Source organism: Cetorhinus maximus, chromosome 22, assembly GCF_964194155.1.
Source record: "Cetorhinus maximus chromosome 22, sCetMax3.hap1.1, whole genome shotgun sequence".
NCBI classification, from domain to species: Eukaryota; Metazoa; Chordata; class Chondrichthyes; order Lamniformes; family Cetorhinidae; genus Cetorhinus; species Cetorhinus maximus.
Window position 1 is genome coordinate 24,915,580 of NC_135900.1, and position 19,125 is coordinate 24,934,704.

At 44.8% G+C, this 19,125-nt stretch overlaps 1 protein-coding gene across 1 annotated transcript in view; it reads left to right on the top strand.

Annotated features, from left to right (window-relative positions):
• Positions 1-19,125, top strand: part of ppfia2 (PTPRF interacting protein alpha 2) — a 373,178-nt gene that overhangs the window by 253,302 nt on the left and 100,751 nt on the right. The window contains exon 19 of the mRNA XM_078567936.1: positions 18,183-18,264. Within this exon, the coding sequence (XP_078424062.1) occupies positions 18,183-18,264 (82 nt within the window). The remainder of the gene's footprint in view (positions 1-18,182; positions 18,265-19,125) is intronic.

Consider the following 19,125-nt stretch of genomic DNA (forward strand, 5'->3'; position numbering starts at 1 on the left):
TGCCAAACAGCATAAGCAGCAAGTGATAGACAGAGCTAAGGGATCCCACAACCAACGGATCAAATCAACGTACTGCAGTCCTGCCATATCCAGTCGTGAATGGTGGTGGACAATTAAACAACTCACTGGAGGAGATGGCTCCACAAATATCCCCATCCTCAATGATGGAGGAGCCCAGTACAGCAATGCAAAAGATAAGGCTGAAGCATTCGCAACAATCTTCACCCAGAAGTGCCGAGTGGATGATCCATCTCGGCCTCCTCCGGAGGTCCCCAGCATCACAGATGCCAGTCTTCAGCCAATTCGATTAATTCCACGTTATATCAAGAAACGGCTGAAGGCACTGGATACTGCAAAGGCTGTGGGCCCTGACAACATTCCGGCAAAAGCACTGAAGACTTGTGTCCCAGAACTTGCCGTGCCCCTTGCCAAGCTGTTCCAGAGCTACAACACTGGCATCTACCCGGCAATGTGGAAAATTGCCCAGGTATGTCCTGTACACAAAAAGCAAGACAAATCCAACCCGGCCAATTTACGGCCCCATCAGTCTACTCTCGATCATCAGTAAAGTAATGGAAGGAGTCATCAACAATGCTATCAAGCGGCACTTGCTTAGCAGTAACCTGCTCACTAATGCCCAGTTTGGGTTCCGCCAGGGCCACTCAGCTGCTGACCTCATTACAGCCTTGGTTCAAACATGGACAAATGAGCTTAACCCCAGAGGTGAGGTGAGAGTGACTGCCCTTGATATCAAGGCAGCATTTGACCGAGTGTGGCATCAAGGAGCACTAGCAAAACTGGAGTCAATGGGAATCGGGAAAAACTCTCCGTTGGTTGGAGTCATACCTAGCACAAAGGAAGATGGTTATGGTTGTTGGAGGTCAGTCATCTCAGCTCCAGGGCATCACTGCAGGAGTTCCTCAGGGTAGTGTCCTCAGCCCAACCATCTTCAGCTGCTTCATCAATGACCTTCCTCCCATCATAAGGTCAGAATTGAGGATGTTTGATGATGATTGCACAATGTTCATCACCATTCACGACTCCTGAGATACTGAAGCAGTCCATGTCCAAATGCAGCAAGACCTGGACAATATCCAGGCTTGGGCTGACAAGTGGCAAGTAACATTCATGCCACACAAGTGTCAGGCAATGACCATCTCCAACAAGAGAGAATCCAACCATCGACCCTTGATGTTCAATGGCATTACCTTCACTGAATCCCCCACTGATGGGGGTTACCATTGACCAGAAACTGAACTGGACTCGCCATATAAATACTGTGGCTACAAGAGCAGGTCAGAGGCTAGGAATCGTGCGACGAATAACTCGCCCCCTGACTCCCCAAAGCCTGTCCTCCATCTACAAGGCACAAGTCAGGAATGTGATGGAATTCTCCCCAAATGCCTGAATAAGTGCAGCTCCTACAACACTGAAGAAGCTGGACACCATCCAGGACAAAGCAGTCCACTTGATTGGCACCACATCCACAAACATTCATTCCCTCCACCACCGACGCACAGTAGCAGCAATGTGTACCATCTACAAGATGCACTGCAGGAATTCACCATGGCATTCACCAGCACCTTCCAAATCCACGTCCATTACCACCTAGAAGGACAAGGACAGCAGATAGATGGGAACACCACCAACTGGAAGTTCCCCTCCAAGTCACTCACTGTCCTGACTTACACATATATCGACGTTCCTTCACTGTCGCTGGGTCAAACTCCTGGAACTCCCTTCCTAACAGCACTGTGGGTGTACCTACACCACATGGACTGCAGCAGTTCAAGAAGGCAGCTCACCACCACCTTCTCAAGGGCAACTGGGGATGGGCAATAAATGCTGGCCCAGCCAAGGGCTTCCCACATCCCATGCATGAATTTAAAAAAATCTAGGGATGGGCAATAAATGCTGGCTCAGCCAGCGAAGCCCACATCCCATGAATGAATTTTTTAAAAATGTGATGTAGGCATCACTGGCAGGACCAGCATTAAAGCATTAATTGTCCTTCCCTATTTTTCCTTGACAAGATGGTGGTGTACTGCCTTCATAAACTCCTGAAGTCCATGTGGTGTAGGCATACCCACAATGCTTTTTTTCTGTTTATTCTTTCATGGGATGTCAGTGTAGCTGGTAGAGCCATCAATTGTTGCTCATTCCTAATTGCCCTTGAACTGAGTGGCTTGCTAGGCCATTTCTGAGGGCAGTTAATACTCAATCACATTGCTGTGGGCCTGGAGTCTCAAGTAGGCCAGACCAAGTAAGGACAACAGATTTCCTTCCCTAAACTAGATGGGTTTTTACAACAATTGATGATAGTTCATGGTCACCTATACTGAGACTGGCTTTATATTCCAGATTTATTAATTGCATTTAAATTCCACCAGTTGCTGTGGTGGGATTTGAAACTAGTGTCCCCAGAGCATTAGCCTATGCCTCTAGTCTACTAACATTACCACTGCACCACCATCTCCCTCCAAGCTGTGAGGTTTAGAGTCTCAAGAAAAACAAGCAATAAATATTCACTAATAGACAACTGATGGTTAATAATTGGTGCTCATGTTACAACTGACACCTTTACATTAAATGCACACTAATATTTTAGTGATAAAGTTATTTCAGTGCAGGAAGTAGACCTGTCATTAAACCTATAATGAAAATACAATATTCAAAAATAAAACCATCCAAGTATTATTTTTCTGACTCTTTCCAATTTACTCATTTCTGTGTTTTTTTATTTTTTCTAACTTTTTTCTACCTAACCTAGCCTACCGTTTGGAGACCTTTACTTTCCTTAGGTAACATTGTCGAAACCTTTTACCGAACTGCTTTCTTTAGCTTCCTGTTATCCATGACCTGTATGTTTTCTATTTGAACTGGACCTTAATTAGTTGAAAATTAGTTTGAAGAGTCATTTTACTTATCTATTAAAAGGATAACCCTTACAAATTAACATGGTCACTTCCCAGATGCAAGTGAATCAACATTTTCAATGTTTAATGTTTCAAAATAGACAAATATCATCAAGTAAGTTTGTTGGCAATCTCCAGAGCCAGCCAATATATAGACTACAAAGCTCCTTCACAATGCTAAAAGGATTTGAGCATGTGTCTGAAACTCAATTTACGCTCAATGGTATACTGCTTTGAGCTGCATTGGAGTGCTTAAGTTGGAGTTTGGTAAAAGAGGGAGTTCAGTGAAGTGGGAAGGAAGTGTTACTTTTATTTGCCACCTTTCCTCAGAAAGAAAAGACACAGCCTTGGTAAGTAGGACCTGGTGAGTATTTCTTCTATCCTTAATATTCTCTATACTTGCAGAAGTAAAAGTAAAGGGTGTAATTTAAGGGTAAGTCATGGCAGGACAGCTCGACCAAGTGGAATGCTCCTCCTGTGCGATGTGTGAAGTCAGGGACACTTCCAGTGTCCAGGGCAACCACATGTGCAGGAAGTGTCTCCAGCTGCAGCTACTGGAAATGCATGTTTTGGAGCTGGAGCTGTGGCTGCAGTCACTGTTGGTCATGTGTAAGGATGAGATCTTCATGTACAGTATGTACAGTGAAGTGGTCACACCGCAGGTAAAGAGTGCACAGGCAGAAAGAGAATAGGTGACTGCCAGACAGAGTAAAGGCACTAGGCAGGAGTCCCCTAGTGTCCCCAGAGCATTAGCCCATGCCTCTGGACTACTAGTTCAGTGACATTACCACTGCGCCACCATCTCCCCCAAGCTGTGAGGCCTAGAGTCTCAGAAAAAACAATATTCACTAATAAACAACTGATCGTCAATAATTGGTGCTCAGGTTTCCAACTGACACCGTAACATTGGATATGTTCTGGGGAAGATGGGATCTGCACAAGCTGGAAGGATTGCACCCCACCAGGACCAGGACCAATATCATTGCAGGGGTATTTGCTAGTACTGTGGGGAAGGGTTTAAACTAGATTGACAGGGCGATGGGAACCTGAATGGGGAGACACAAGAGAGGAAACAAGGATAGGAATGAGAGACAGAAAAGTAGAAAGCAAAAGTGGAAGGCAGGGGAAACAAGGGCTACCAGCAACTAGGGCTGTAATACAAAGAAAAAATGTGTAAAAATGGTAAAAAGACAAGTCTAAAGGCACTGTACCTGAATGCATGGAGCATTCACAATAAGGTAGATGAATTGACAGTGCAAATAAATGTAAACAGGTACGATATGATTGCAATTACGGAGACATGGCTGCAGGGTGACCAAGGCTGGGAACTGAATATCCAAGGGTACTTGATATTTAGGAAGGACAGGCAAAAAGGAAAAGGAGGTGGCGTGGCATTGTTAGTTAAGGATGAAATCAGTGTAATAGTGAGAGAGAATATTGGCTCTGAAAATCTAGATGTAGAATCAGTCTGGGTAGAGCTAAGAAGCAACAAAGGGTGGAAAACATTAGTGGGAGTTGTCTATAAGCCTTCACAGTAGTGGTAAGGTAGGTGACAGAATTAAATGGGAAATTAGAGAAGCATATAACAAGGGTGCTACAGTAATCATAGGGGACTTTAATCTACATATAGACTGGGCAAACCAAATTAGCAATAATACTGTGGCAGTTGAATTCCTGGAGTGTGTACAAGATGGTTTTTTTATACCAGTATGTCGAGGAACCAATTAGGGAACAGGCTATTCTAAATTTGGTATTGTGCAATGAGAAAGGGTTAATTAATAATCTTGTTGTGCAGGGTCCTTTAGGGAATAGTGACCATGATAGAATTCTGCATTAGGGTGGAAAGTGAAGTATTCCGATCTGAAACTAGGGCTCTAAATCTAAACAAAGGAAATCACAAAGGTATGAGGCATGAGTTGGCTAGGATAGATTGGGAACTTCATTAAAAGGCATGACAGTGGATAGGGAATGGCAAATATTTATGGAATGAATATATGCATTGCAACAGTTATACATTCCTTTCTGGTGCAAAAACACAACACAAAAAGCAGCCAAACCATGGCTAACAAAAAAAATTAAGGACATTATTAGATCCAAAGAGGAGTCATATAAAGTTGCTAGAAAAAGTAGCAAGCCTGAGGATTAGGAGCAGTTTAGAATTCAGCAAAGGAGAACGAAGAGATTGATTAAAAGGGGAAAAGTAGAGTATGAGAGTAAACGTGCAAGGAACATGAAAGCGGACTATAAAAGCTTCTATAAGTATGTAAAGAGAAAAAGATTAGTGAGGACAAATGTAGGTACCTTACAATCTGAAATGACAGAATTTATAATAAATAACAAGGAAATGGCAGAGCAATTAAACAATTACTTTAGTTCTGTCTTCATGGAGGAAGACAAATAACTTCCTAGAAATGCTAGGGAATCAATGGTCTAGTGAGAAGGAAGAATTGAAGTAAATTAGTATTGCTAAAAAAAAGTGCTGGAGAAATTAATGGGAATGAAAGTCAATAAATCCCCAGGGCCTAATAATCTACATTCCAAGGTACTAAAGAAAATGATAATGGAAATAGTTGATGCGTTGGTTGTCATCTTGCAAAATTCTGTAGATTCTGGAACAGTCCCGGCAGATTGGAGGGTGGCAAATGTAACCCCACTATTTAAAAAAGGAGGGAGGAAGAAAACAGTGGTTAGCCTAACATCAGTAGTAGGGAGAGTGCTAGAGTCTATTACAAAGGATATGATAACAGGACACTTAAAAAATATCAACGGCATTAGACAAAGTCAACATGGATTTATGAAAAGGAAATCATGTTTGACAAACCTACTGGAGTTGTTTTGAGGACGTAACTAGTAGACTAGATAAGGAGGTGTATTTGGATTTTACAGCAGGCTTTTGATAAAGTACCTCATTAGAGGTTAGTATATAAAATTAAAGCACATAAGATTGGGGGTAATATATTGGCATGGATTGAGAATTGGGTAGCAGATAGGAAACAAAGAATAGGAATAAATGGGTCTTTTTCAGAGTGGCAGGAAGTGACTAGTGGGATACCACAGGGATCAGTGCTTGGGCCCCAGCTATTCAAAATATATATCAACCATTTGGATGAGGGAACCAAATGTAATATTTCCAGGTTTGCTGACGACATGAAACTTGGTGGGAATGTGAGTGGTGAGGAGGGTGCTAAGAGGCTTCAAGGTGATTTAGACCGGTTGAGTGAGTGGGCAAATACACGGCAGATGCAATATAACATGGATAAGTGTGAGGCTATCCACTTCAGTCGGAAAAATAAAATAGCAGAGTATTATTTAAATGGTGATAGATTGGGAAATGTTGATATACAAAGGGACCTGGGTGTCCTTGTACACCAATCACTGAAAGCGAGCATGCAAGTGCAGCAAGCAGTTAAGAAGGCAAATGGTATGTTGGCCTTCATTGCGAGAGGACTTGAGTACAGGGGCAAGGATATCTTACTGCAGCTGTCCAGGGCCTTGGTGAGACTACACCTAGGGTATTGTGTGCAGTTTTGTTCTCCTAGCCTAAGAAATGATATTCTTTCCATAGAGGGAGTGCAGCGAAGGTTCACCAGACTTATGCCTGGGATGGCAGGATTGTTGTATGAGGAGAGATTGGGCTGACTAGGCCTGTATTCACTGGAATTAAGAAGAATGAGAGGGGATCTCATTGAAACGTATAAAAATCTGACAGGGATGGACAGACTGGATGCAGGGATGTTGTTCCCTTTGGCTGAGGGGGCTAGAACAAGGGGTCACAGTCTCAGGATATGGGGCAGACCATTTAGACTCAGATGAGGAGAAACTTCTTCACTCAGAGGATGGTGAACCTGTGGAATTTTCTGTGACAAGGCTGTGGAGGCCAAGCCTCTGAATATATTTGAGAAGGAAATAGATTTCTGAAGGTATCAAGGGGTATGGGGAGAGAACAGAAGTATAGCATTGAGATAGAGGATCAGCCATGATCATATTGAATGGCGGATCAGGCTCAAAGGGCCAAATGACCTACTCCTGCTCCTATTTTCTATATTCTATGTTTCTATTTTGATCATTTATTTTGTGAAATTGAACATGCTCTTACAGGAAAATTGTATTTGATTGTGCATTATCTCAAAAATATTTTAATGACATTTCTGTGTTTTATCAAGTTGTTCCAATATCTCTGTCACATATTTATTCCAGTTTCACATCAACCCCATGATACGCTGATACTTAATAATCTAAGACCGCTGCTACAGATTTTTCTAAATCACTTTTTACAATGTTATGAAGAGCCCCTATAATATAAGTGGATATAAATTGAGTGCCGCAGGTCATACCAGATAATATGTCCAGAATTTATTAACAATTATGTCTTGTGAATTGATAATTCCCCCTTTTAAATAACAAGCAGAAAAATAATCTGCTCTCACTCAGAAGGGGTATTTGAACAGTATTTGTAAAATTTTACGAGTCTATATACTTCACATAGTGTAAATGAATAATGAATGGCTGGGGTCATTCAATAACTCACATTGAATATCAAATACTTTGTGTGTTCAATTGCGGTAAATTATTAGCTCAATTCACTGATCCCTATTTTGTTGATTATTGTTCATGTTCACATTTAATATCTGTGTACTTTTCTTTTCCATTCATCAACTCTATACATGAAAAGCACATTGGGGTAAGTTTTATTTGTTTGAGTGCTGTTCCATTTCATAATTATTACTTTTACATGGTTTGCCTTGCATTGTATCACAGTTCCACAACTATCCTGATCTGAATATTAAGGCACCTAGACCCCTGATGATAGTCAAATTACAAAGATTATAAAATCTCAACCAAACACTAATTAGCATGCATTAAGCCCTGTATAAAATTAATTATATCCATATACAAAAGAATTTTATGGTTGGAGAAGACACACAAAGGAACTTTTAGATTTTGAAGATCCCATACAAGTTTTTATTCAATATAGAATAAATTATTCAGAAATAATATACTACTGACGTAACAATAATGGGAAAACAGTAACATTGTAGTGCATTTTAGGACAGTGCAGTTTGAAGATAGGTTGAAATCCACTCACAGAATACATTCTTACGAAGTCCACTGCCTCACTGCCAATGCCCAGTGACTTCCCAGGCTGAACCAAACTGTTTTCAACTTAAATATTCTGTTTGATCCTGAGCTGTATTTTTGATTACGTATCCTCTCCATCAAAGAGAATTCCTTCTCTGTAATGTTGCTTGCCTTCAACTCTTTGCTCAACCCATCTTCCACTGAAATCCTCTGACATGCCTTTCTTAATTTTTGATTCTGTTGTTATAGTGCTTTCTTTGCTGTCCCCCTCCAATCTTTCACCTTTCATTCATTCCAGCTCATCCAAAACTCTACTGCTTGCTCAACAATCAACTCATCCTCACTGATCTACATTGGCTCCTCGTATTTCAATACCTCAAACATAAAATTCTTGTCCTTGTCATTAAGGGCAGAATTTTCAGCTCAGCGCATGCGCCCGACCTGCTCAAGTGTGAAATGATACACATTGACGTTGGGCGAGCATCCCGACATCAATGCGCACTCACATGATATTTGGTCGGCGGGCGCGCGCGGGACATAGAGCCATATCCACCATTAATTAAGAGGCCAGTTAAGGCCCTTGACACCCCAATTGTTGGTGATTTAACGTTGCCCGTGTGATTTCTCGCCTGCCGCACAGGCAAAACGGGCAGGCGACAGCCAACAGTTTGCAAAAGCACATCCACATGCAGGATAAAAAGGGTCAGCAGCATTGTCAATATGAGTAATGATGTGTTTTGGAGATCATATGCTGCTGGTTGCTTATTTGAACTAGACAGCTTCATCTCAGTTCAGAGCTTCATTCTGAACATTTCTAGGCTTCATTTCAGGACTCATTGGTGTCTTCAAGGCCCCAGAGGATTCAGACTATGTGGGCTCTTTCAGATATCAAACAGCCTTCCATTACCCTGGTAATGGGGATTGTGGTCTCCGCTGGAGGCACTTCCTCTGAGGAGGAACAGGTGAGCAGAAGGTAGAGGAGGCCAGGAGTCCCAAAGCAGCTTCTAGGGGAGGGACCTGTGGGAGGAGAGGCGAAGGAATATGGGGTGCAGGGCCACCAGGAAGTCCAAGGCAGAAGGGGCTGCAGAAGACGGCACTAACCTGCTGCTAGGGTTTACAGGCGGTGATGCAGCTACCTCAATATGTCTGAGCTGCAATGCCGAAGGAGGGTCCGCCTCTCCAGGGAGACTGTTAACTCCATTTGTCAGATGATCGGGCCTGAGATCAGCTCTGACTGTGTAGTTGGACACCCCATGTCAGAGGCTCTGAAGATCACAGCAGCCCTCAACTTCTATGCCTCCGGCTCTTTCCAGGGCTCATTGGGGGATCTGTGTGGAGCCTCCCAGTCAGCTGTCCACAGTTGCGTCAAGCTGGTGACAGAAGCTCTGTTCAGGCGTGCATTTACTTTCATTCATTTCCGCATGGATGAGGCCAGCCAGGCTGAGTGAGCCAAAGGCTTTGCAGCGATTGCTGGGTTCCCCCGCATCCAGGGTGCCATCAACTGCACACATATGGCCATCAAGGCACCAGCGGGTCAGCCGGGTGTCTTCGTCAACAGGAAGGGATTCCACTCCATGAACATGCAGATAGTGTGTGACCACAGGATGCAGAATCTGCAAGTCTGTGTAAGGTACTCTGGCAGCTCCCATGACACTTACATCCTGAGACACTCCCAGGCGCCGAGGCTCTTCAGTGCTCCAGCCCGACTGGATGGATGGTTGCTGGATGACAAGGGCTATTCCTTGAAAAGGTAGCTCATGATGCCTCTCTGCCACCCAAGAACAGAGGCGGAGCTGTGGTACAACAGGAGCCACACCTCCACGAGGGCGGTGGTAGAGAGGGCCATTGGTCTTCTCAAGATGCGCTTCCAATGCCTGGACCGTTCAGAGGGCACACTGCAATACCCCCCAGAGCGGGTGTCACTGATAGTGGTTGCATGCTGCACTCTCCAGTTGGAGGAAGAGGATGTTTACAAAGCAGATGATGAGTCCAGTAGTGAGTCCGAGGATGAGCACAGTGAGGAGATTGCTGAGGGCATGGAGGCAGACCTGGGTAACCTCCAGGGAGGGAAGGACACCAGGGACGCTCCTTCAGTTAGGCTACCAAATAAGAACTACCACCTCATGCTAGGGCTGCTGCCTCCATCCTAGATCCCAGAAAGGAGCATTTCCTTGACAACCAAGATACACTCAGTGCCTGTGCAAGAGACCCACGTCCAGCATTAAGTACTGACCTACACTGCACCTACAGAACAATTGAAGCATACCCAGGCCAAATAACACAAAATCAAATGTTATTTAATGCTGGAACTCAGATTCTTGAACTGAACAATAACCAGTGTTGGTAATCACACCGTTAAAAAATGAAAAACAAAATTGGGTAACAAAAGATCACCCATGACCAGCCCCTCTTGTGCTTAAGGTGCTTTAAATTTATGTTTATGGGTGTTATGTCCAGGTGCTCCTCCCTCGCTGGCACCAACTTTGGAGACAGCCTGTTGACTCTGTTGTCTTGTTGGCCTTGATTACCTTGGCGGTCGTCCTCTGGCCAGTGGAGCCCGTGCTGGCCCTGCCTGTGAGGGAGCGGCCATTGCCACAGCTGGTACCTCCCCAGTCACCGCAGCATCATCAGATGCCATGGTCACTGGCAGAGGGGTGGAGGAGCTGCTGCCTTCGCCCCAAGCACCCTGAGAGGAGCTTGCAGAGATGACAGGCAGCTCGTGTGCCAACGTGAGGTCGCTCTGGACCTCCCTGCTCACCATTGATGGACAGACACCTAGCTGGGGTACTGGGTCCCCGATCCATCTCCCACACTGGCACTGACCGCCTGAGTTCAGTGCCTGTGTGAGGGCTTGCAGGTCCGCGCACAACCCCAGGGGCCCCTGATTCTGTCCCTGGAGCATCCTCTTCATGAGAGTCACCACTCTCTCCTTGGAGGAGGCATTGCCCTCGGCCATGAGGGTCAACGCAGTGGTCATGCACCGCAGGGACTCCTCCACAACAGAGACCATGGCACGCATTCCCCCTTGGATCTCTGCCAGATCCTCCCGTTGGATGTCCAGCATCCGCTGCCTAATGGACGACTCCAGAGGCCCATCATCAGCCTTCGACTGAGCATTGCCCAGGTCATCAGCAGTCCTCTGACTGCCCTGGGCACTTTCTGCCTCCACTTGCACCTCAAGCAAGTGTGAAGTGTCCTTACAAAGGTGCTGGTTCTCACTAGACGGTGATCTAACTCCCACCAAGGTGTTGGTATCTGTGCTGGTGCCTGCTTGAGAGAGCGGGTGAGACGCAGGTGCATGTGGATCATGGTAGTCCTCTAGGGTCAGGGATGGGCATTCAGTGTCCTGAGTGCGAACACCTGCTGGTGAACCTAAAAGACAGAAGAAGAACATGTCACTAGTTAAAGTCATTACACTGTCACTGTGCATGCCAGGCACCCTGGTGAGACACCCTGGAGAGATCTGCATCATGGTGCCCTCATCTTTCGATTATCAATGGGGACTCCAGGTTCGAGGCTCATGTCAGTGAAGAGACTACATTAGAATTGTTGCACAAGCTGAAATTCTCGCCTCAGTGCACTGCACTCTTACCTTCGTTTGACACCCCAGCCTCACCGTGGCAAGTTGACCGAGGTGCATGGTGCCTCTCAAGCTCCAAGGCCTCCTGCTCATAGCGAGAGAGGATGAGGAGGTGTGGGGATCTCCCGTCAGTCCGTGAACTTTCAATGGTGTTATGGGATGTCTTCTCCTGAAAGGAAAGAGGAGCATTGATTAGTCCACTTTCTACCTGCAGTGCCATTGCAGCCTGGCCCACCCCAGCTGAGGAACACCTCGCAGGGCACATCAGAGTCATGGCCCTCGAGCCGCAAGGCACTCAGTCAAAGCAACCAGGGCTCACCCCCTTGGCCAACTCCGGCATCATTGACAGTTGGCACTCAGACGCTAGAACCCCTGAGCTCCCTTGCCAGCCCTTCTCCACACTGACCCATGCCAACATGATACTCAACCTTCCTGAGCACAGCAGGTCATTGAAGCGTGTCCGGCACTGCACTCAGGCACCTCGTCGTGGCTGCTCAACCGGGCTGCCACCTCCTCCCATGCCTTCTTGGGGAGGTGCAGTGGCCTCCTCCACCCATCTCTGGGGACAAGAGTGTCCCTTCTGACAGCCACCTCCTCCAGGAGGGCAGCAAGGCATTCATCAGAGAAATGTGGGGCCGACTGCCCCGCCGACCTCACCTTGGTGAACCGCGTAGGTTCGCCTTCCTGGGTCTCAACCATGTCGCTGTTGCATCTCCGACACAGGCAGCCTCCCTGGAGCTCCCTGCAGTGCTTTTGAATCAGCCACCAGGTCGCCATTGGACCCGGCAGACAACAGGCCCCCGCCCCCACTCACCCCTTGACCGCCCAGCTGGCGTTCATGCTGGGCGGGCCTTAATTGGCTCACAAGCGTGAAATCACCTTCTGGCATCGATCATGGGCGGCAGTCGGCTTCCCTCCGAGCCTGCCCGACAAGGGCAAAATTCTGCACTAAATCCCTGTACAGCCATACCCCGTCCCAAACTCTCTATTGCTCTAACTCTGATCTCTTGTGCATCCACCCTACTTCAGGCTGCCATGGTCAACATTCCTTGAGGTATCTGGGTCTCATTCCCTGAAATACCTATCCACCTGCTTCTCTTCCTTCAAAATCTTCCTTAAAACCCACCTTGATTTTTGGTCACCCCTCCTAATCTCTGGACAAAATTTATACCTCGGTGGGCAGGCGTGCACCCAACCTGCTCGAGTGTAAAATTACATGCTTTGACGTTGGGCGAGCATCCCGACGTCAACGCGAAGTCGCGCAATATTTCGGCTGGTGGGGACATGCAGGAATCGGCAGTGTGCCCGCCAACAATTAAAAGGCCTGTTAAGGCCATTAAAGTCTTAATTAACTTACATTTTTCACTGGAGAAAGCACCAAGCAGCCTTTGTACTTCCTAGGAATCCTCATACATGGGTGGGCTGAGGTTTCCAAAAGCAAATAAAAATAAAATTAAAATTTTAAAATTGAATTAATAACATGTCCCTGCTCATGTGACAGAGTCACATGAGCAGACATGTTTTATCACATTTTATGAGCCTTTATTTATTTTTCTGGAAACTCTTCATCATCCTGAGGCAGCTCTGTGCCTCAGGGAGATTTGCAAGTGCGCACTCGCGCACATGCACGAAGTTTGCACTCACACTCCCCCCCCACCGCCTGCACAGGCAGCGGGCTGAGCGCTGCCGCTCATGTTTCATGGTGGGCGGGCCTTAACTGGCCCACCAGTGTGAAATCGTGGCCCGGCCCCGATTGTGAGCGGCAGTCGGCTTTCCGACCCACCCCGCCCGAGCCCACCCAACATGGGCTAAATTCTGCCCCCTGTCTATTGTTTGGCATCAGTTGCCTTGATGTCTCTATTAAATGCATTGGGATATTTTTCTACGTTAAAGGCACTACGTAAATGTGCATTAATTCATGTTGCAGCATTTTTAAAGAAGCAGATGCGCTACTGAGCTGTAGATGTTAAATGGATGGACAGTTAATCAGCCAGCTGTTTTGCAGAACTGGCTGACAGGTTGGGTCTCGGGGGTAATAAAAGAAAAAATATTGGAAATACTCAGCTGGTCAGGCAGCATCTGTGGAGATAGAAACAGAATTGACATTTCAGTTTTATGACTTTTCATTGGAACTAGGAAAAGTTAGAAACATAATAGTTTTTAAGCAAGTGAAAAATGAGGAGGCTGGCAAAATAAAGGGAAGGTCTGTGATAGGATGGAAGACAGGAATGATCACCTGACAAAAGGGTTGGTGATCCAAGCCCAAAGGGAGTTATAATGGGCAAGTAAAGAAATAAAATATGTGTCCAGAGGAGGTGCAAATGGCAGATTGATGAACAGCTACTGCCCAAAAGCAAATAAAGAGAGAAAAACAAGAGAGTGAACCCAAAACCAGACCAGACAAGGAAACCAAATAGGAGAAGTTACCGTTTGAAATTGCTGGACTCACTGTTGCGTCCGGAAGGCTATAAAGTGCCTAATCGAAAGATCGAGCTTGCATTGAGCTTCAATGGAACACTGCGAGAGGCCAAGAGAGAGAGAGGAATGTCAGTGTGTTGCTGTGTGTTTGATGGTCCTGATTGCTAATGGGTGATTGGCTGGGCCGTTGTTCACTGAGGAGTGTGAGAGGTCGGTGGTGTAGTGGATAGGTGATATAATTTGAAGATGCATTCACTGACCTTGATCACACATGTGAGGTTATTGTTCAGTTCTGCAGCCAGGTCCTTGGGGCAAGGTGCCATGAATTGACCTTCATAGAATCCTTTGGAGGGTTTGCCTTGAATATACGCCTCCTTAAATAAGGAGACCAAAACTGTGTACAGTACTCTAGGTGTGGTCCCACCAACCTATCTATATCCCTCTGCAGACTCTTTGGGCTGGATTTTATTTTGGCGGCAGGAGTCCTGCCACCAGGCCTGAATGCTGGAGGAAACCCACTTCAGCAGTCATCAGGACCGGGGGCCATATCTTGTCAGCAGCAGTAAATTAATTGGTTGCCACCTGAGCTGCTGTCCTTATTAAGCACAGCTCCTGCCCCCAAGAGCTGCCAGCCAATCATAAGGTCAGCAACTCAGCAGCGCCTCCAGGAGTGGTGGCCACCGCTGGGCCTGCCCCTAGAGGAAGAGGATGCATCAATGGCTGTACACTCTCACAGCTAGGTATTGGGGTCTGGGGATGCTGAGACCAGTTAGGCAGGCCCTGGCAAGGGGTGGAGGGGAATGCGGGGGGGAGTGGGGGGGGAGGGAGTCATGATAAGGACAGGTGGTACTGTTGCTGTAGCGATAATCACTGTTCCCCAGAACCTCCTCCATGGCCAAACATGAGGGGCCCCCTCACTGGAGCCTGCCAGGAGGCTGCCAATGTTTACCTGGTTAACCACTGCTGGTTGAATGCCAGGGAGGCATAAAGAGGCCCTTAATTGACCCTCTAGCTAGCTCAATTAGCTCTGGATGGGCGGGCCTTATGAGACCCAAAATGGTTTAGTGGCTGAAAGACAATAGGTACGCCATCCACCACCTTCCGACGCCATCTTGCCAGCCTTTCCACATCACAGCTCGTCCCCAAAGGCATGGTAACATCCAGCCCTTTGTGTCCATCTTACAACTTGCAATCCCACCTCTTTTTGTATTGTCAGCAAAGTTGGCTTTGGTCCCTTCATCCAGGTCATTAATATAGATTGTAAATTATTGAGAACCAAGCACTGATCCCTGTGGAACTTGCATAGGATGCCTATTTTCATATTTAAGTAATGTTCCTCCAGTGTTTACTTGCCTATTTACAGTCGCACTTGAATATTGCATTAAGCAAACTTATGAGTGTTTTTTGGGCAACTGATCTAACCCACTCCCGTCTTCCCTGATTTAGCTGCAAGGCATCCATTTTTCAGGTGTAAAACATGTAGTTATGGATCCCCCAGAGAGTTTTCAGCATGTTATTTCACGTTGTTTTGAAGTAGCTGAAGTTGACATGGATGTTGTCTTTCCTTATCAATTTCAAAATGGAAACTTGAGGTACATTGTATAAAAGACAACATCCTAATAACTAAGTTATTTGTGGTAATGAATCAAGACATAGGGCAGAATTTTCTGCCAATCAGGCGGGCCCGAAGAAGCGGGCCCCACCGCCATTTTACGTGGGCGGGTCATTTAAGGCCCGCCCAACGTGACATCCAGCGGGAAGTGCTATGCGCTTCCTGTGCGGGTGGGCGGGGGGGGAGATTCCCTAAAAGCGAGAGTACGCTCTTTTGCGCATGCGCACTAAAGAGCACATATCTCCCTGAGGCCAAGTGCTGCCTCAGGGAAATCGCTTACACTCTGAAAAATGTTAAAAATAGAAAAAAAAATTCCCTAACAATGTCACATGAGATGGGACATGTTCATAATATACATACTAGCTTTATTAAAATGTTTAAAACCCTGCATAAAACCTCATCCTGCCGCTGGATGAGGTTTCATGTTTTTTCCATTGCCCGCCGGGCTCCTGGCCTGCCCACCAACCTTAAGGTTGGACGGGCAGGTCCTTTAGTTGTTTTAATGATCCTGTCAACGGCCTCAATTGGCCTTTGACAGGTCGGCGGGCCCACAGCTGATTTGGCTGTGCCCCCGCCTTCATGAAAATTTAAATGGGGCGGGATGACGTTGGGGGTTCCCCCCGACGTCATCCTGCGTCACATTACGTGTCGGCGAGCGGGCCCCGCCCCCTGCTCGCCGACAGCAAAATTCTGTCCATAGAGTTTTTGTTCTCAGTGCTAATCAAGCATGACATTAATGCATAATTAAAACTCACTAGCATCCTATACAATAGTTTTTTTATTGTGTCTTCAGCCATGCATGATTAACAGCTCTGATTTTAGGGGATTTTGAACTGCATAAGTACTTCGATGTTGCCCCATGATATTTAATTCTGGCAGGAATGGGAAGAGAACTTACATTTATACAGTGCTTTATCTAACTCTCAAGAAATCTTAAAGTATTTCATATATCATGATTTCTTCAAAGTGTGTAGGTGACTAATCTGGAATCCATAGATGAACTATTATTCACATACAGCATTTCTTTCCAAGTGATGAATCTCATTGTCTCATCCAAAATGTTATAACTTACCATTTACATTCTCAAAATTATATTTAAGATCTTTATCTGATTCTAATTTTGCTGTTTTAAGCTCTGTGTTGATTCAGAATACTGTTGTATTATTTGATTTCAATATTAATTTATAGAAAATATCTGATCATTAGTTTTAAGTGGCCAGCCAACGTGAAATTGCATTCGGGGGCTGCTGTCAGGCAGAAGCACATTTCGCGTCCGCTTCCGGGCCTGCCGATCACGTGCACCCGATGAACGTAAGATTCAAGCCATGGAGGATGTCCCAGTTGACCCAAGTAGGAGTGAATTATAGAGCACATGCAAGCTAACGCATGTATAGCAAGTATAAAGATTCATATTTAAAAAGAACTAGTTCTGCTTCTGAATGTTGTTCCTATTCAGCAATGAGCACAAGCAAAATGTGTTGGGGAAAAGTCCCAAATGTAATTGCAAGCTCCATCTAGCCATAGCCAGGAAATAAAGAAATTTACTTGGTAAGGCCACCAAAATTCAAATTGTAGTCAAGGCTAAAACCTAGATTTCCAAGCAGTGTTATTTTTACATGACCTCCAACTCAATCAAGGAAAAGGGTTACTCCTAACATTATAAAACAGCAATCAGAACGACAAAGCAGAATAGTTGAAATTATAATGCCTTTGCTCGGAGTTAAGCACTTTGCACAAAAGCAGATAAAATACTTTCATATTGTGTGATTGATTTATGGAGAATATTATCACAAACTGTTCCTGTGCGCTAGAAACTTGTCTTACAGCAATATAATTTAATATCTATTCCTTTATACTCATAAATACTACAATGACACATATTGGTCTTGCAATGGCATTCAACTGGGTCACTTGGTGGCACTCTAATCTTTCAATTAGATTTTTTAGTTTCCAGTCCCACTTTTGCAGATAATCTACATGACTTTGGTGCATTGGAAATGCGTTGTGCATTGGAGGTAACTTCTTTTAGATGAAATTTTAGAACACGTCACCTGCCTGTTCAGTTGGATACAAGGGATCCCATGGCACCATTTAAGGAAGAGCATGGAGTTCTACCATTGTTCTGGCCAAAAGATTGCCCTCCACCAGCAACATCAAGAATAAATTAATTGATCATTTGCTGTTTGTGAAATGTCACTGAGTGCAAATTGGCTGCCATTTTTGCCCACATTATGATAGTAACTACTCTTCAAGAAGAATCGAGTAGCTGCTTTAGGATGACCTGGTGGCATGAAGCATGCTGTTTAAACACAAAGGAGATGAAATTAGTCTTCAGATAGTGATTAGGAAGTCTTTACACTTATCTGAATTTTTTCCCCATGCAAAAGAGAATCAGACAGCGTGTAAAACACATCGCCATTCTGTTATTTCCCATTTTGCGCTATTGCTGAAGACAGATTTCACGCTCAGTCTTTCTTCAATTGATTTAAGAACCATGCCTAAGTCAGGCAACAAAGAACAGTCAAGTATAAGGCAGTGCCAATTTCAAAATATCTGTATGATTTGGTGTTCTTCACAGGCATGAACTATTAGAAGAAGCCCGGAGAAAAGGTTTGCCATTTGCACAATGGGATGGACCAACAGTAGTCGCATGGCTTGAGGTAGAATTGCTTTTTTAACCCTTTCATTTCTGAATAAAAGCAGTATACTAACAAATGATTTGAGAAATGTGCATGAGCAATAAGTGCTATTTATAGTCAGCTAAACAACAACTCAAAATTAAAAAAAGCTTCACATAATGGAATAACTTTTCATTATTTAGGCTTATTGACATTCCAGGGTAATTTTATGATTTGCACCCCAGCAATAAGCATTGCCTACCCAGAGCACAAATTCATAATTCTTAAATGCCTCTGCTCTGCCCCCACCAACCCCCCTTCCCCCCAAGATAAATTAATTGAAAATCATGTGGGGGCTGAAATCAAGTTCTCAATATGCACTCCCAGCTTATGAGGCTCCAAACTGGAAATGCAAATTCATTAAATTATTGCAACAGATTATTACTCCAGGAGAACAACTACAAAATCAATTTTATTCAAAAAGAATCTACTGTTTTATCATTTATTTTAGTTATTTTACCTTTGTTGTTATATATTCTGCTAACACAAAACAATACTACTTCATTACAGAATGACTAGCTTTTACTAACTGTTACAATCTCAGCTGCTGTTAATACTGAACAAGTCAGATCCCAGAGTAAAACCTGGCTTGATAAACCCTAACTTCTATTTTTTTTTAGAAACCATGGAGGAAAGTTACTGGACAAATTCACAGAACTCTGCTGATTACTTTTAATACAAAGAATAAAATATTTATTAAAACAAGAAAAGTGAACTATATTATGCCAGACAAAAAGATTGGAAAGGTCTCAATGCAAACACAAGAAGATGATCCAAATTCCCACTATTCCTTTACTTCAGAAATATCTTTACAGACACACAAACCAGTGAAGAGTTGCCACT